A 13143-nucleotide genomic window follows, 5' to 3' on the forward strand; every position below is an offset into this window, starting at 1 on the left:
AAAAAAAAAAAAAAGTAAAAAATAAAATTGCCATGTAATCTAGCAATTCTCCTCGTGTCTACCCAAGAGAATTGAAAACATGTCCATACAAAAACTTGTACACTCATGTTTGTAGCAGCATGGTTTAATAGCTAAATAGCCAAAAAGTGGTAACTACTCTCTTATCTATGATCTGATGGATGGCTAAATAGAATCTGGTCTATTCATACAATGGAATATTATTCAGCAACAAAAAGGAATGAAGTGTTGGTACATGCTCCAACATGAGCCTTGAAAACATAATGCCAAGTAAAAGAAGCCCATCACAAAAGACTGTATTGTGATGCGTTTATATGAAATGTCCCAAAGAGGCAAATCTATAGACACAGAAAGTACATTCATGGTTGCCTAGAGATAGAGGGACTAGGGATGGGGGAATGAAGACTTACTGCTAATTGGTACCAGGTTTATTTTATTTTATGAGACAGAGTCTCATTCTGTCTCCCAGGCTGGAGTGCAGTGGCACGATCTTGGCTCAATGCAACCTCCATCTCCCAGGTTAAAGCTATTCTTCCCCCTCAGCCTCTCAAGTAGCTGAAACTACAGGTATGTGTCACCATGCCCAGCTAATTTTTTGTATTTTCAGTAGGGACAGAGTTTCACCATGTCAATCAGGCTGGTCTCAAACTTCTGACCTCAAGTGATCCAACTGTCCCAAAGTCCTGGGACTACAGGCGTGAGCCACCACACCCAGCTACCAAGTTTATTTTAGGGAGGTTAAATCCTAAAATTAGATTGTGGTGATGGTTGCATAACCCTGTGAGTATACTAAAAAACATTGTTATATACTCTCAGTGGATAAATTTTATATAGGAAAGTCACCTCAATAAAGCTGTCATTTAAAAAAAAACTATCATGAGCAGGTCTAGGCTGATAATCTGATGAGGCAAAGGCGTATTTCTTTGGTTAGCCCTCTTAGTTGGGTTCATAGGATGGTAAGTCTGTAGCCAGGTTGCAGGTACTTTCTGCTGGGTTCCAAGGCCTTCTCTGAGGAATACCAGCCTTATTACACCACTGAAAATTCCCCTTCCAATCCTCTCCAAAACATTATTTTACTGATACAAGACACTAAGGTTTTACAAGTCACACGCTGTTTTCCTCTCAATGCAGGTAGAAGACATGCTGGAAATGTCCTTGGTGGCGCTTGGGAATATTGGGGAAGCATTTCTAGAGCAGAAGCAGCCTCCCGAGTCTTCCGTGACTTTGACCTCTTCTATTGCTTCTCTGCTGCTGAGCAGGTTAACAAGGGAGGAAGGAACAGGACGAGTTTCACTGTTTTTCACTTTCAGAGCCCATAGAAAAATTGACTTCCTTTTTCACTTGTTTCTCATTAGACAAAACCTATCAACTTTACCTCTGAGCTCTTACACGCTGGGTCAGCCGGCCCCTGTGAGACTAGGCTTTCCATCGGCTTCAGCTTTGAAGGAGCTCTTGAATAAACACCCCGGAGTTAATGTCCAAGTGAGTGTGAAATTGATTGTGATCGGAATGAAAATGGGATCTTATGGCCATGTAGGCATTGGGGCAAAAGTAATGTACCATGAAAGGTAAGCTGAATGGACTAGATCAGATGAGAGAGTTTATGTGGCATTTGTTTTTATTTCATACTGGCAGGGATAGAGACTTCTTAAAAATGATCCACTGTAGAAGTTGGGAGCATTAAACAGATTTCTGGATTTAATTAGATTTCTAGGTTCTGATTTGAATTGATCTCAACTCTGCAGTTTGTTTTTCGTTGTTGTTGTTTTGAGACAGAGTCTCAATCTGTCACCCAGGCTGGCGTGCAGTAGCACGATCTCAGCTCACTGCAGTCTCTGCCTTCTGAGATCAAGTGCTTCTCCTGTCTCAGCCTCCTTAGTAGCTGGGATGACAGGTGTGTGCCACCACGCCCAGCTAATTTTTGTATTTTTAGTAGAGATGTGGTCTCACCAAGTTGGCCAGGCTGGTCTCAAACTCCTGACCTCAGGTGATCCGCCTACCTCAGCCTCCCATAGTGCTGGGATTACAGGTGTGAGCCACTGTACCCAGCCTCTGCGCTATTTTAAAAAAAGCTGGCACTATCTAAGTAATTGTTGACTAAGTATGCCAACCTACTCATATCAATATATTTCTTTCAGTAATTACCTGACAAATATAGGTAGCATCGTTTCCTTATCCTGAAGAGCAAAATAGTTACTTCCTAGTAAAACAGAATCCTCTAGATACAAAGAAGAAAAATAATAATTCTGGGGGCCCCAGGTGTAATTCATCTTTAATTAACTATTTCTCATAGAGATTATAATGTAGAATGTTATTGTAGTATTAGTAGGGGTAACATCCCAACATTTACTTTAATACATGATATCCAGCTGGACATGATGGCTCACTCCTGTAATCCTAACACTTTGGGAGGCTGAAGCAGGAGGATCCCTCAAGGCCCGGAGTTTGAGACCACCCTGACCAGCATAAGGAAACCCCATCTCTACTAAAAATGCAAACATTAGCCAGGCATGGTGGCACATGCCTGTAGTCCCAGCTACTTGGAAGGCTGAGGCAGGAGACTCACTTGAACCTGGGAGGCAGAGGTTGCAGTGAGCTGTGATCATGCCACTGTACTCCAGCCTGGTTGACAGAGTGTGACTCTTTCTCTTAAAAAAAAAAAAAAAAAAAAAAAAAGACATATATACACTTATATGGTTATGTATACATACATATGATATCTGATATCTTTCTACTTATTGGGGTCATTTATAAACATTTCAGCAGTGGATAAAACTGGACTTTTCTTTGTCTCTAGGTAACAGGACTAGCTTTCAATCCCTTCAAGGATTTAGACAACAGAAACGTTGTTGGAAGCATTGGAAGTGTGTTACTAAGTGCTAATCATAAATTGCTCCAAGTCCATGATTTAATGGAGGACATTGAGGTAACAACGGATTCTTAGGGAATAAAATGGGATATTAGAATGGGATATTCTAAAACAGGGTGGGAGGATGCAACAACTTAAAAGGAATTATGTTAGAATGATGGCTGTGCCATTGTTGTTATTAACATCTTAGGAACTTTTACAGGGAGACATACCTTACCCTTAGAAAAAGTGTTTTAGAGAGCTGGACACAGTGGCTCATGCCTGTAATCCCAGCACTTTGGGAGGCTGATGTGGGAAGGTCACTTGAGGTCAGGAGTTTGAGACCAGCCTGGCCAACATGGTGAAACCCTGTGTCTACTAAAAATACAAAAAATTAGCTGGGCGTGATGGTGGGCACCTGTAATCCCAGCTACTCTGGAGGCTGAGGCAGGAGAATAGCTTGAATCTGGGAGGCAGAGGTTACAGTGAGCTGAGATCACGCCACTGCACTCTAGCCTGGGCAACAGTGGCACTTGGTGTCAAAAATAATAATAACTGTTTTAGGTCTTGGTCTATATACTTTTAACCTCAGCAGCATCAGCTACTAACATCCAATGAGGAAGCCTTGGCTGCGACAGTGGCTCATGCCTATAATCCTAGCATTTGGGGAGGCTGGAGCAGTAGGATTACTTGAGACCAGGAGTTCAAGATGAACCTGGCCAACTAGCAAGACCCCATTTCAGGGGAAAAAAAAAAAAAAAAAAAAAAGGACCTAGGAAATTTCCTTACCTTATCAATATAATGGATTTTGAAAGGCATCAATGAATTGACCATTGTGATGATTGTCTCTTATTCTAGATCATGCTCTGGAGAAATGTTAGCCTGGAAACCCATCCCACCAGCGTCAATATGAGCACAGATCAGTTTACAATCACAGTGAACGTCACGTCCTTGGAGAAATCCCTGATAGTGAGCATAGATCCTGACAGTCCCCTTTTAATGACTCTCTACATGGGGTTCCAGTATCAGCCTAACTGCACTCACTTCCACCTGAACATCACTCTTCCAAAGGATAAGGTGTGGCAAAAAGGTAAAACCCAATCAGCTGTTAGAAACTTACCTTGTGTTTTTTTGTTTGTTTTTGCCTAGGTTGGAGTACAGTGGCACCATCATTGTTCACTGCAGCCTCAAACTGTCCAAACTGTCAGGCTCAAGGGATCCTCCTGCCTTAGCCTCTTGAGTAGCTGGGACTACAAGTGCATACCACCACATCTAGCTAATTTTTTAAAAAGAACTTTTGTAGAGATAGGGTCTTGCCATGTTGCCTAGGCTGGTCTTGAACTCTTGGCTTCAAGCAGTCTTCCTGTCTCAGCCTCTCAGAGTGCTGGGATTACAGGCATGAGCTACTGCACCTGGCCAAATTTTTTTCTTGTTTTAAAAAAATTTTATTTTGAGATAATTATAGATTTGCATGCAGTTACAAGAAATAACAGAGACAGGCCAGGTGCAGTGGCTCACACCTGTAATCCCAGCACTTTGGAACGCCGAGGTGGGTGGATCTCCTGAGGTTAGGAGTTCGAAATTAGCCTGGTCAACAGGGTGAAAACCCCATCTCTATTAAAAATACAAAAAAATAGCCAGGCCGTGGTGGCAGGCACCTGTAATCCAGGCTACTTGAGAGGCTAAGGGAGAAGAATTGCTTAAACCCTGGAGGTGAAGGTGTAGTGAGCCAAGATTGCGCCATTGTACTCCAGCCTGGGTGACAGAGTGAGAAGAAAAATAACTAGACAGGCTGGGCGCGCCTTGGCTTATGCCTGTAATCCCACTGAAATCCTAGCACTTTGGGAGGGAGAGACCAGTAGATCACCTGAGGTCAGGAGTTTGAGATTAGCCTGGCCAACATGGTAAAACCTCGTTTCTACTAAAAATACAAAAATTAGCTGGTGATGGTGGTGGACACCTGTAATCCTAACTACTCGGGAGGCTGAGGCCCAAGAATCACTTGAATCTGGGAGGCAGAGGTTGCATTGAGCTGAGATGATGCTACTGCAGTCCAGCCTGGGTAACAGAGACTCTGCCTCAAAAAAAAAAAAAAAGTTGGAAAAAAAAAAAAACAGCAACGGCTTGTATACCTTTCATCCAGCTTCTCTGAATGGCAGCATCTTGTATAACTACAGTAAATCACAACCAGAAAATCACATTAATACGCTGCACTGATTTTATGCAGATTTCACCAGGTTTACAAACACATTTCTGTATGTGTGTGTATCTGTATGTCTGTGTGATTTTACCACGTGTGTAGATACATGTGACCATGAAATGCATTTTTTTAAAATATTGATTATTGGATGGATAAGGATATATATGTGAGGAAGCGGATTTAGTAAGATGTTAATTGTAGAATCTAGTTAGTGTTCATATGGTTATTCTCTGTAAAGTTCTTTCTGTATGGTTGAAGATTTTCATAATAAGTTGAGGCCCACAGCAGAAGTAAGGTTCACAGCACCGTGGGTTACATGTACTTCACATTTATATATTGTAGATGAGTGTATACAAAATACATCATATGTATTTCAACTTTATTATTTTTTAATGCCTACAGCACCCAGTATTCCCAGGCAGTCTCCCATCCAAGTAATAACCAGATCCATCCCTGCTTAGCTTCCAGGATCAGGCACATTTAGGGTGGTACAGCCATAGACTTCAACTTTGTTTCTTATCTTAGATTTGAGGAAGAAAAGCCTGATGATATCTCAGTGGATGACTATACTGTAGTTTTTAAAAGTTAAGAATTTCTGAGACATAACATTACAGTTAAAAATGTCTGACCTGGTGTAGTGGCTCATGCCTATAATGCCAGCACTTTGAGAGGCCAAGGCAGGAGGATCACTTAAGGCCAGGAGGTTGAGACCAGCCTGGGCAACATAGCAAGACTGTCTCTACAAAAAAAGTTTAAAAAAAAAAAAAAAAAGCCGGGTGTAGGGATGTGCACCTGTAGTCCTAGCTACTTGGGAGGTTCAGGCAAGAGGATTGCTTGAGGCAAGGAGTTGAAAACTGCAGTGAATTTGGATCATACCACTGCACTCCAGCCTTGGTAACAGAGCAAGACACTGTCTCAAAAATAAAAAATAAAAATTCCTGATATATATAAATAGTGCTTAGATATATTTGATCAAAAACATGCTCTGTGAGTATCTACTTCAAATGTAGTAGTGAAAAGTCTTAATGAGAGCTACACTTTGTGTTTATTTTTACATTGGGAAAATTCCAAGTGGAGAAAGCATGCTGCAGTCTCCCATCAGGACCACTTTCTGTGTTCAAAGAACTTTCTCTGGTTCAAACATGGGCCCCTCTCAACAGGAACAATCACTTTTAAGTTCTTTCTTTTAGGCAAAGCCCCTGAGTCAGCAATGCTCACTACCAGGCTGCCCACTGCAGAGTTTGTGTGACTTTCCAACGGGCCCTTTTCCGATTCCAAAGGTGCATTCGGTTTTGTTTTTGTTTTTGTTTTGAGGTGGAGTCTCACTCTGTCGCCCAGGCTCCCTGCAGGCTGAGCCTCCCAGGTTCAAGTGATTCTCATGCCTCAGCCTCCCAAGCAGCTGGGACTGCTGGGAGGACTAATTTTCTGTATTATTAGTAGAGACAGGGTTTTGCCATGTTGGCCAAGCTGGTCTCGAACTCCTGGGCTCAAGAGATCCTCCTGCCTTAGCCTCCCAAAGTCCTTGGATGACAGGTGTGAGCCACTGCGCCTGGCCATGCACTCAGTTTTTCTTGCTGATCTTGGCAATGATATCTTGTCATTCAGAGTGGGAAGGGGCCTTTGAGAGCCTTTGTTTGAGAAACAGGACTCTTTGAAAGATGAGAAAGCTGAGGCCCAGAGAGACCGGGTGACTGGCCTTATCCCCTACCAGCCAGCTGGTGACAGAGCCAGGCCTGACCTCAGGTCCCTGGCGTGCCAACCTGGGCTTTGTTCCTGGAGCCACCCTATCCCTGTCTTTGCTTCACCCTGGGGTTTCTCTTGTTACCTTAGTCTTCCATCTGCTAACAGGTGTGTGATCATTTCATTTTTGTAAACCTCATAATACATTCTAAATCATTAGACCTAAATGATCACATACCAAAAGAATGTCTTTTTTTGAGACAAAAATCTCACTCTGTTGCCCAGGCTGGAGTAAAGTGGTGTGATTTCAACTCACTGCAACTTCTCCAGGTTCAAGCAATTTTCTTGGCTCAGCCTGCAGAGTAGCTGGGATTACAGGCCCACATCACCACACCCCACTAATTTTTCTATTTTTAGTGGACGTGGGGTTTTGCCTCATTCACCAGGCTGGTCTCGAACTCCTGATCTCAAGTGATCCACCCACCTCAGCTTCCTGAAGCGCTGGGATTATAGGCGCGAGCCACGGTGCCTGGCCCAAGATGTAGCTCTTGAGCCGTGTCATGCCAGTGATTCCTTAGGAGCAAAGCAGTGACCTGGAGCCTGGGATTGTATCACTGGTCATTTTCTTTCAAATCGTTTGTGACTCTAGGTTTATCATTATCTCATTTGTAAAATATTAACAATCGATCCTTTAGAAGAGAGGTTCTACTGGTGTTTTTGTCCTGTTTGATAAGTAAGTAATCTTCTTTGTTCTAAGATGAGGAGTACATATGGGTACTGACTCCAGAGCATCTACAGCACGGCATTGGCACCTACTATATAACAGCTGTGCTGAGTGAGAGCCAGGAGGGTGTTCAGCAGATGCCCAGCTTGGTCTCCGTCATCACAGCCGTCACTCAGTGTTATTACTGGGACAGCCACAACCGGACGTGGAGCAGCCATGGATGCCAAGTAAGAAACTGAGCCGCCTCTGGGGCCTCTCTTCTGCTGTAGCCACCGTTAAACCCAATGCATCTGTTATCTCATTTGGGGCAGCCCAGCAAGAAAAATCATCAGGAGGTATGAAGTGACTCTGCTTGGGCAAGGGAAGCAGGGTTGTGTGTGGTGGGCAGAGCGAGTGTGGCTCTTCTGAGCGGGGGCAGCTTTGTGCTTTATCTTTGTAGTTTCTTTCTCAAACAGTCCAGGGTAGACCTGACCATTGTGGATAAAATAAAGCAGTGTGTGGAAGCTGTAAAATTCTACAAGTCCTAAATAGGTTGTGGGTGGGTAAAATGAAGCCTGTTGCTAAACAAAAGAGAACATTCATAGCTTGGAAAAAGAACTATGTTCTCAGATTCTTGTGCAATTCAGGCCAAGTGAGGACAGGTTGTCACTTTTGTAATTAATCGCCTTGTTCCTGGTGTCCAGCTGGCTTAAAACACCACTATTAAATTTGCACACTCGTGATTCTGTGAGATTACGCCTGATAAAGTCCTGGTTCAGTAGCTCAAAGAACGTGATGTAAGGTCTTGCAAAGCATGAAGCTGTCCTAAAAGAGCTGAGAAAGGGCCATCTAGATTGGGAAGAGAAGGAAAGAGAATTTTTTTTCTTTGAGATGGGGTCTCACCGTGTTGCTCAGGCTGGAGTGCAGTGATTGTGATCACGCCTTACTGCAGCCTCAACTTCCCGGCCTCAAAAGATCCTCCTGCCTCAGCCTCTCAAGTAGTGGGGATGAAAGGCATATGCTGCCACGCCTGGCTAATTTTTTGGTCAGACAGGGTCTCAACATGTTGCCTACGCTGGTCTTGAACATCTGGACTCAGGCAATCCTCCCACCAGCACTTTGGGAGGCCAGAAAGAGGATTTTTAGGAAGGAATCTGTACCATTCATAGCCTCAGGCAGTCATAGCTGGACAATGGCTATCAAGCAAATGTATAAACAGGGCTTGTTAAAAAGGAGATTCTGATGCAGTAGCTCTGGTCAGGCCCTGAGAGTCTTTCTAACAAGCTCCCAGCTGATGCCAGTGTTGCTTGTTAGGGAAACCATGCTTGGAGAAGCTTGAGAGCTTTTCCCCTCCCACAGCACAGACCCACTGATTGCAGAAGGCATCGGATATTTCCCACCTCCTTGAAGCACTCTGAAGTGCTTGGACCCCATGAAAGGAATTGAGCTGCCCCAAGTACAGCACAAGAGTTTTTGTTTGTTTGTTTTTTTGAGATAAAGTTTCGTTCTTGTTTCCCAGATCCTGGAGTACACTGGCAGGATCTCGCAGGTTCAAGGAATTCTGCTGCCTCAGCCTCCCAAGTAGCAGCGATTACAGGCACCTGCCACCACACATTAGCTAATTTTTGTGTTTTTAGCAGAGAGGGGTTTCACCATGTGGGCCAGGGTCATCTCAAACTCCTGACCTCAGGTGATCCGCCCGCCTTGGCCTCCCAAAGTGCTGGGCTTAAGGGCATTAGCCACCGCGCCCGGCCAAGAGTTCTTCTAAGGGCAAACTAGATTGGGCCTCCAGGACTTAACTCTGTGCCATGGAAATAAGTAGTCATGACAGTACTTTAGGCTTTTCATCCACAAAACCAAACATAGAATTGGTAGCTTCCATGTAATCACCTTCTGACATTTTTTTTAAATATTAAGAAGAAATGTTCCAACATACGGAAAGTCATAAGAAATAATATAAAAAAAGACACTGAATGCACATTCAACTTTATTAAAGTTCATATTTTCCTCAGCTTCAGATTATCTTTAAAAATTTCAGGAATAATTGAAGCACTTTGTGTAGCCCTCCCTAATCTCTCTCCTTCCTTCCCCTCCACCAAAGGGTAACTACTGGCCTGAATTTGTGTGGGTGTTCATTCTTTCAGCAAGCGTTTATTGAGTATCTTCTACATGCCATGCCCAAGTCTAGGAACTAGAGATAAAGCAGTGAACAAGACAATATCCTCATGAACTTACATTCTGGAGAGGGAAACAATGAATAGATAAGTCTTTTGCATGCTTCTTAGGCGTTGTGTAAATAGCACTATACTGTACATATCTCTTTAATGTGTTTTATTTACTCAGCATTTATCTGTGTTGATACATCTACCTCTAATTCGTTCATTTTTATTTGTTTATTTTTGAAGATGGAGTTTTGCTCTGTCACCCAGGCTGGAATGCAGTGGTATGATCTCAGCTCACTGCAAACTCTGCCTCATGGATTCAAGTAATTCTTCTGCCTCAGCTTCCCAAGTAGCTAGGACTACAGGCATGCGCCACCATACCTGGCTAATTTTTATATTTTAGGTAGACATGGGGTTTTGCCATGTTGTCCTGGCTGGTCTTGAACTCCTAGCCTCAGGTAGTCCACCTGCCTCAGCCTCCCAAAGTGCTGGGATTACAGGTATGAGCCACCACACCTGGCTAATTCATTCATTTTTAGCTGCTGTGTAGAATTCCATTAGTTTGCCTCTGCCTGCTTATGTATTTATTAATTTGTAGGTTCTGTTATTAAACGTGTAAGTTTTTTCCTGTTTTTGGTAATTATAAACAAGGGTGACAGAACATTTCTTTTAGTAGATCTTTATACACATGTGCAAAGTTCCCCTAGAGCATATATACATTCAGAACTGGAAATGCAGGATTCAAAGAGTTGGTGCTTCTTCAGCTGTACTAGGTGTTGCTGAATTGCTTTCCACATTGGTTATACCAGTTTATGCCATGACCAGCAGTGAGTGAGATCTAAGCATCTCTTTTCATCTCTAAATTGCCAATGTTTATGTCTGGCTTGTCCTTAGCACTCTATCTGACTAGAGTCTACATTTTGATTCTAATTCCAGGTTGGGCCACAGAGCACAATTCTGAGGACACAGTGTCTCTGTAACCACCTGACCTTCTTTGCCAGTGACTTCCTTGTCGTGCCCAGGACTGTGAATGTTGAAGACACTATCATACTCTTCCTTCATGTGACCAGCAATCCTGTTGGGGTGTCGCTGCTGGCCAGCCTTTTAGGATTCTACATGATCATAGTTGTGTGGGCCTGGAGAAAAGATCAAGCAGATATGCAGAAGGTAATGAGACTTGGAGTCCAGCAGTTTCACCATGATACTGAGTATGTTAAATAACATGGGGAAAAAACATACCTTTGTCAAAAGAAGCCAGTGGTGCAATACTGAGAGCCACAGAAATTCAAGTGAAACTTTTCTTAAATTTATCTTCATGTCCACTGTCTCAAGACCTAAGAACTTTTTCTTTTTTTTTTTCTTCTGGATCCAAGATTGGACAGTTGTGGGACTCATTTTAGATTAGGAATGAGCCAAAAGAAAACACCAGCTGGGTGCAGTGGCTCATACCTGTAATCCCAGCAGTTTGGGAGGCCAGGGCAGGAGGATCACTTGAGCTCAGGAGTTCAAGACCAGCCTGGGCACCATAGCAAGACTTTGTCTCTACTGAAAATTTAAAAAAATAATAAAAATAAATAGCCTGGCATGGTGGTGCATCCTTGTAGTCCCAGCTACTTGGGTAGCTGAGGTAGGAAGGTCACTTGAGTCCAGGAGCTTGAGGCCGCAGTGAGCTATTGTTTTGTCACTTTACTCCAGCCTGCGCAACAAAAAACAAACCTCCAAAAAAAAAAAAAAAAAAAAAAAAAAAAAAAAAAAAAAAAAAAAAGAAAACACCTAGAGAGCTTAACTACAGTCAAATGCAACTTTATCCTACTTTATACATTGGATATGAAAGTTATATGTAAGTCGGCAGGGCACAGTGGCTCAACGACTGTAATCCCAGCACTTTGGGAGGCCACCTCAGGTGGATCACCTGAGGTCAGGAGTTCAAGACCAGCATGGCCAACATGGTGAAACCCTGTCTTTACTAAAAATAGAAAAATTAGCCGGGTGTGGTGGCACACGCCTGTAATCCCAAGTACTTGGGAGGCTGAGGCAGGAGAATTGCTTGAGCCCGGGAGAAGGAGGCTGCAGTGAGCCGAGATCGAGATCATGCCGCTGCACTCCAGCCTGGCCAACAGAATGAGACTACGTCTCAAAAAAAGAAAGTAAGTTATATGTAAGTCAAATTATAACTTAATGTAACTGGCCAGGTAAAGTGGCTCATGTCTGTAATTTCAACACTTTGGGAGGCCAAGGCTGGTGTATTGCTTGAGGTCAAGAGTTAAAGACCAGCCTGGCCAACATGGTGAAACCCCATCTCTACTAAAAATACAAAAATTAGCCAGGCATGATGATGGGCACCTGTAATCCGAGCTACTTAGGAGGCTGAGGTAGGGGGATCACTTGTACCAGGGAGGTAAAGGTTGCAGTGAACCAAGAACACACCACGTCACTCCAGCCTGGTCAACATAGCAAGACTCTTTTTTTTTTTTTTTTTTTTTTAGACAAAGTAAAAATGTAACTATAAAACTATAATATACAAGAAACCTATATGGAATCTTTATAAAAACAAAAACCTTGGCTGGGCGCAGTGGCTCACGCCTGTAATCCCAGCACTTTGAGAGGCCGAGGTGGGCAGATCATCATGAGGTCAAGAAATTGAGACCATCCTGGCCAACATGGTGAAACCCCATCTCTACTAAAAATATAAAAATTAGCTGGGCGTGGTGGCGGGCACCTGTAATCCCAGCTACTCGGGAGCCTGAGGTAGGAGAATCACCTGAACCCAGGAGTCGGAGGTTGCAGTGGCACAATCTTGGTTCACTTGCGCCACTGCACTCCAGCCTGGGCAACCGGGCAAGACTCCATCTCAAAAAAAAAAAAAAATTTGTTTTTGACAATATCTTCTTTCCATGTGTATGTTCTTCATATGTTTTCTTGCACGTGGAAATTCTAGAATACGCCAGATGTTCATTTCTTGTTGCCCTGAGTTCAGGTTCTCAGTGTCAGTAAACAAAAATTCAGGCTACCTAGTTAAATTTGCATTTTAAACAAATAGTGTGTTTTTAGTGTAAGCATGTCCCAAATCATTCATAGTTTATCTGAAATGCAAATTTAGCTGGGTTTTCTCTGTTATGTGGTGACTGTACCTGAGTGGGAGGGAGGTGGGAGGATTTAGAGGCCCAAGACATGATCAGGTGATTGATTCTGTGATTTCACTTGAGAGGCACAGGCCCAGAGGTTCAGGCCTCATCCCTACTTTAGTGGCTTAGGTCTGCTGGTGTGTCTGTCCGCTGACCACACGTCCGCCCTGCTTTCTCTAGGGCTGCCACACCTGCGGGCTGCCTCCTCTTGCTCCTCAGCTGGAGGCAGGAGCTATACTAAGTGGAGGCCAGGTATGTTGCTTAGTTCTGCTTTTCTTGCAGGTGAAGGTTACTGTCCTGGCTGATAATGACCCCAGCGCTCAGTTTCACTACCTGATTCAGGTCTACACCGGATATAGAAGAAGGGCTGCTACAACAGCTAAGGTTAATGAGATAAATGTTCTTCC

The 13143-nt window shown here is 43.4% G+C and overlaps 1 protein-coding gene across 1 annotated transcript in view; it reads left to right on the forward strand.

Annotated features, from left to right (window-relative positions):
- PKD1L3 (polycystin 1 like 3, transient receptor potential channel interacting) overlaps nucleotides 1–13143 on the forward strand; it is an 85813-nt gene that overhangs the window by 20414 nt on the left and 52256 nt on the right. Inside the window, 7 exon segments of the mRNA XM_032284380.1 lie at nucleotides 1150–1277; nucleotides 1374–1500; nucleotides 2816–2944; nucleotides 3725–3956; nucleotides 7504–7697; nucleotides 10548–10778; nucleotides 13019–13120. Of these exon segments, the coding sequence (XP_032140271.1) occupies nucleotides 1150–1277; nucleotides 1374–1500; nucleotides 2816–2944; nucleotides 3725–3956; nucleotides 7504–7697; nucleotides 10548–10778; nucleotides 13019–13120 (1143 nt within the window).

The sequence above is a fragment of the Sapajus apella genome, unplaced genomic scaffold (genome assembly GCF_009761245.1).
Source record: "Sapajus apella isolate SASKATOON/1434 unplaced genomic scaffold, GSC_monkey_1.0 scaffold15, whole genome shotgun sequence".
NCBI lineage: Eukaryota > Metazoa > Chordata > Mammalia > Primates > Cebidae > Sapajus > Sapajus apella.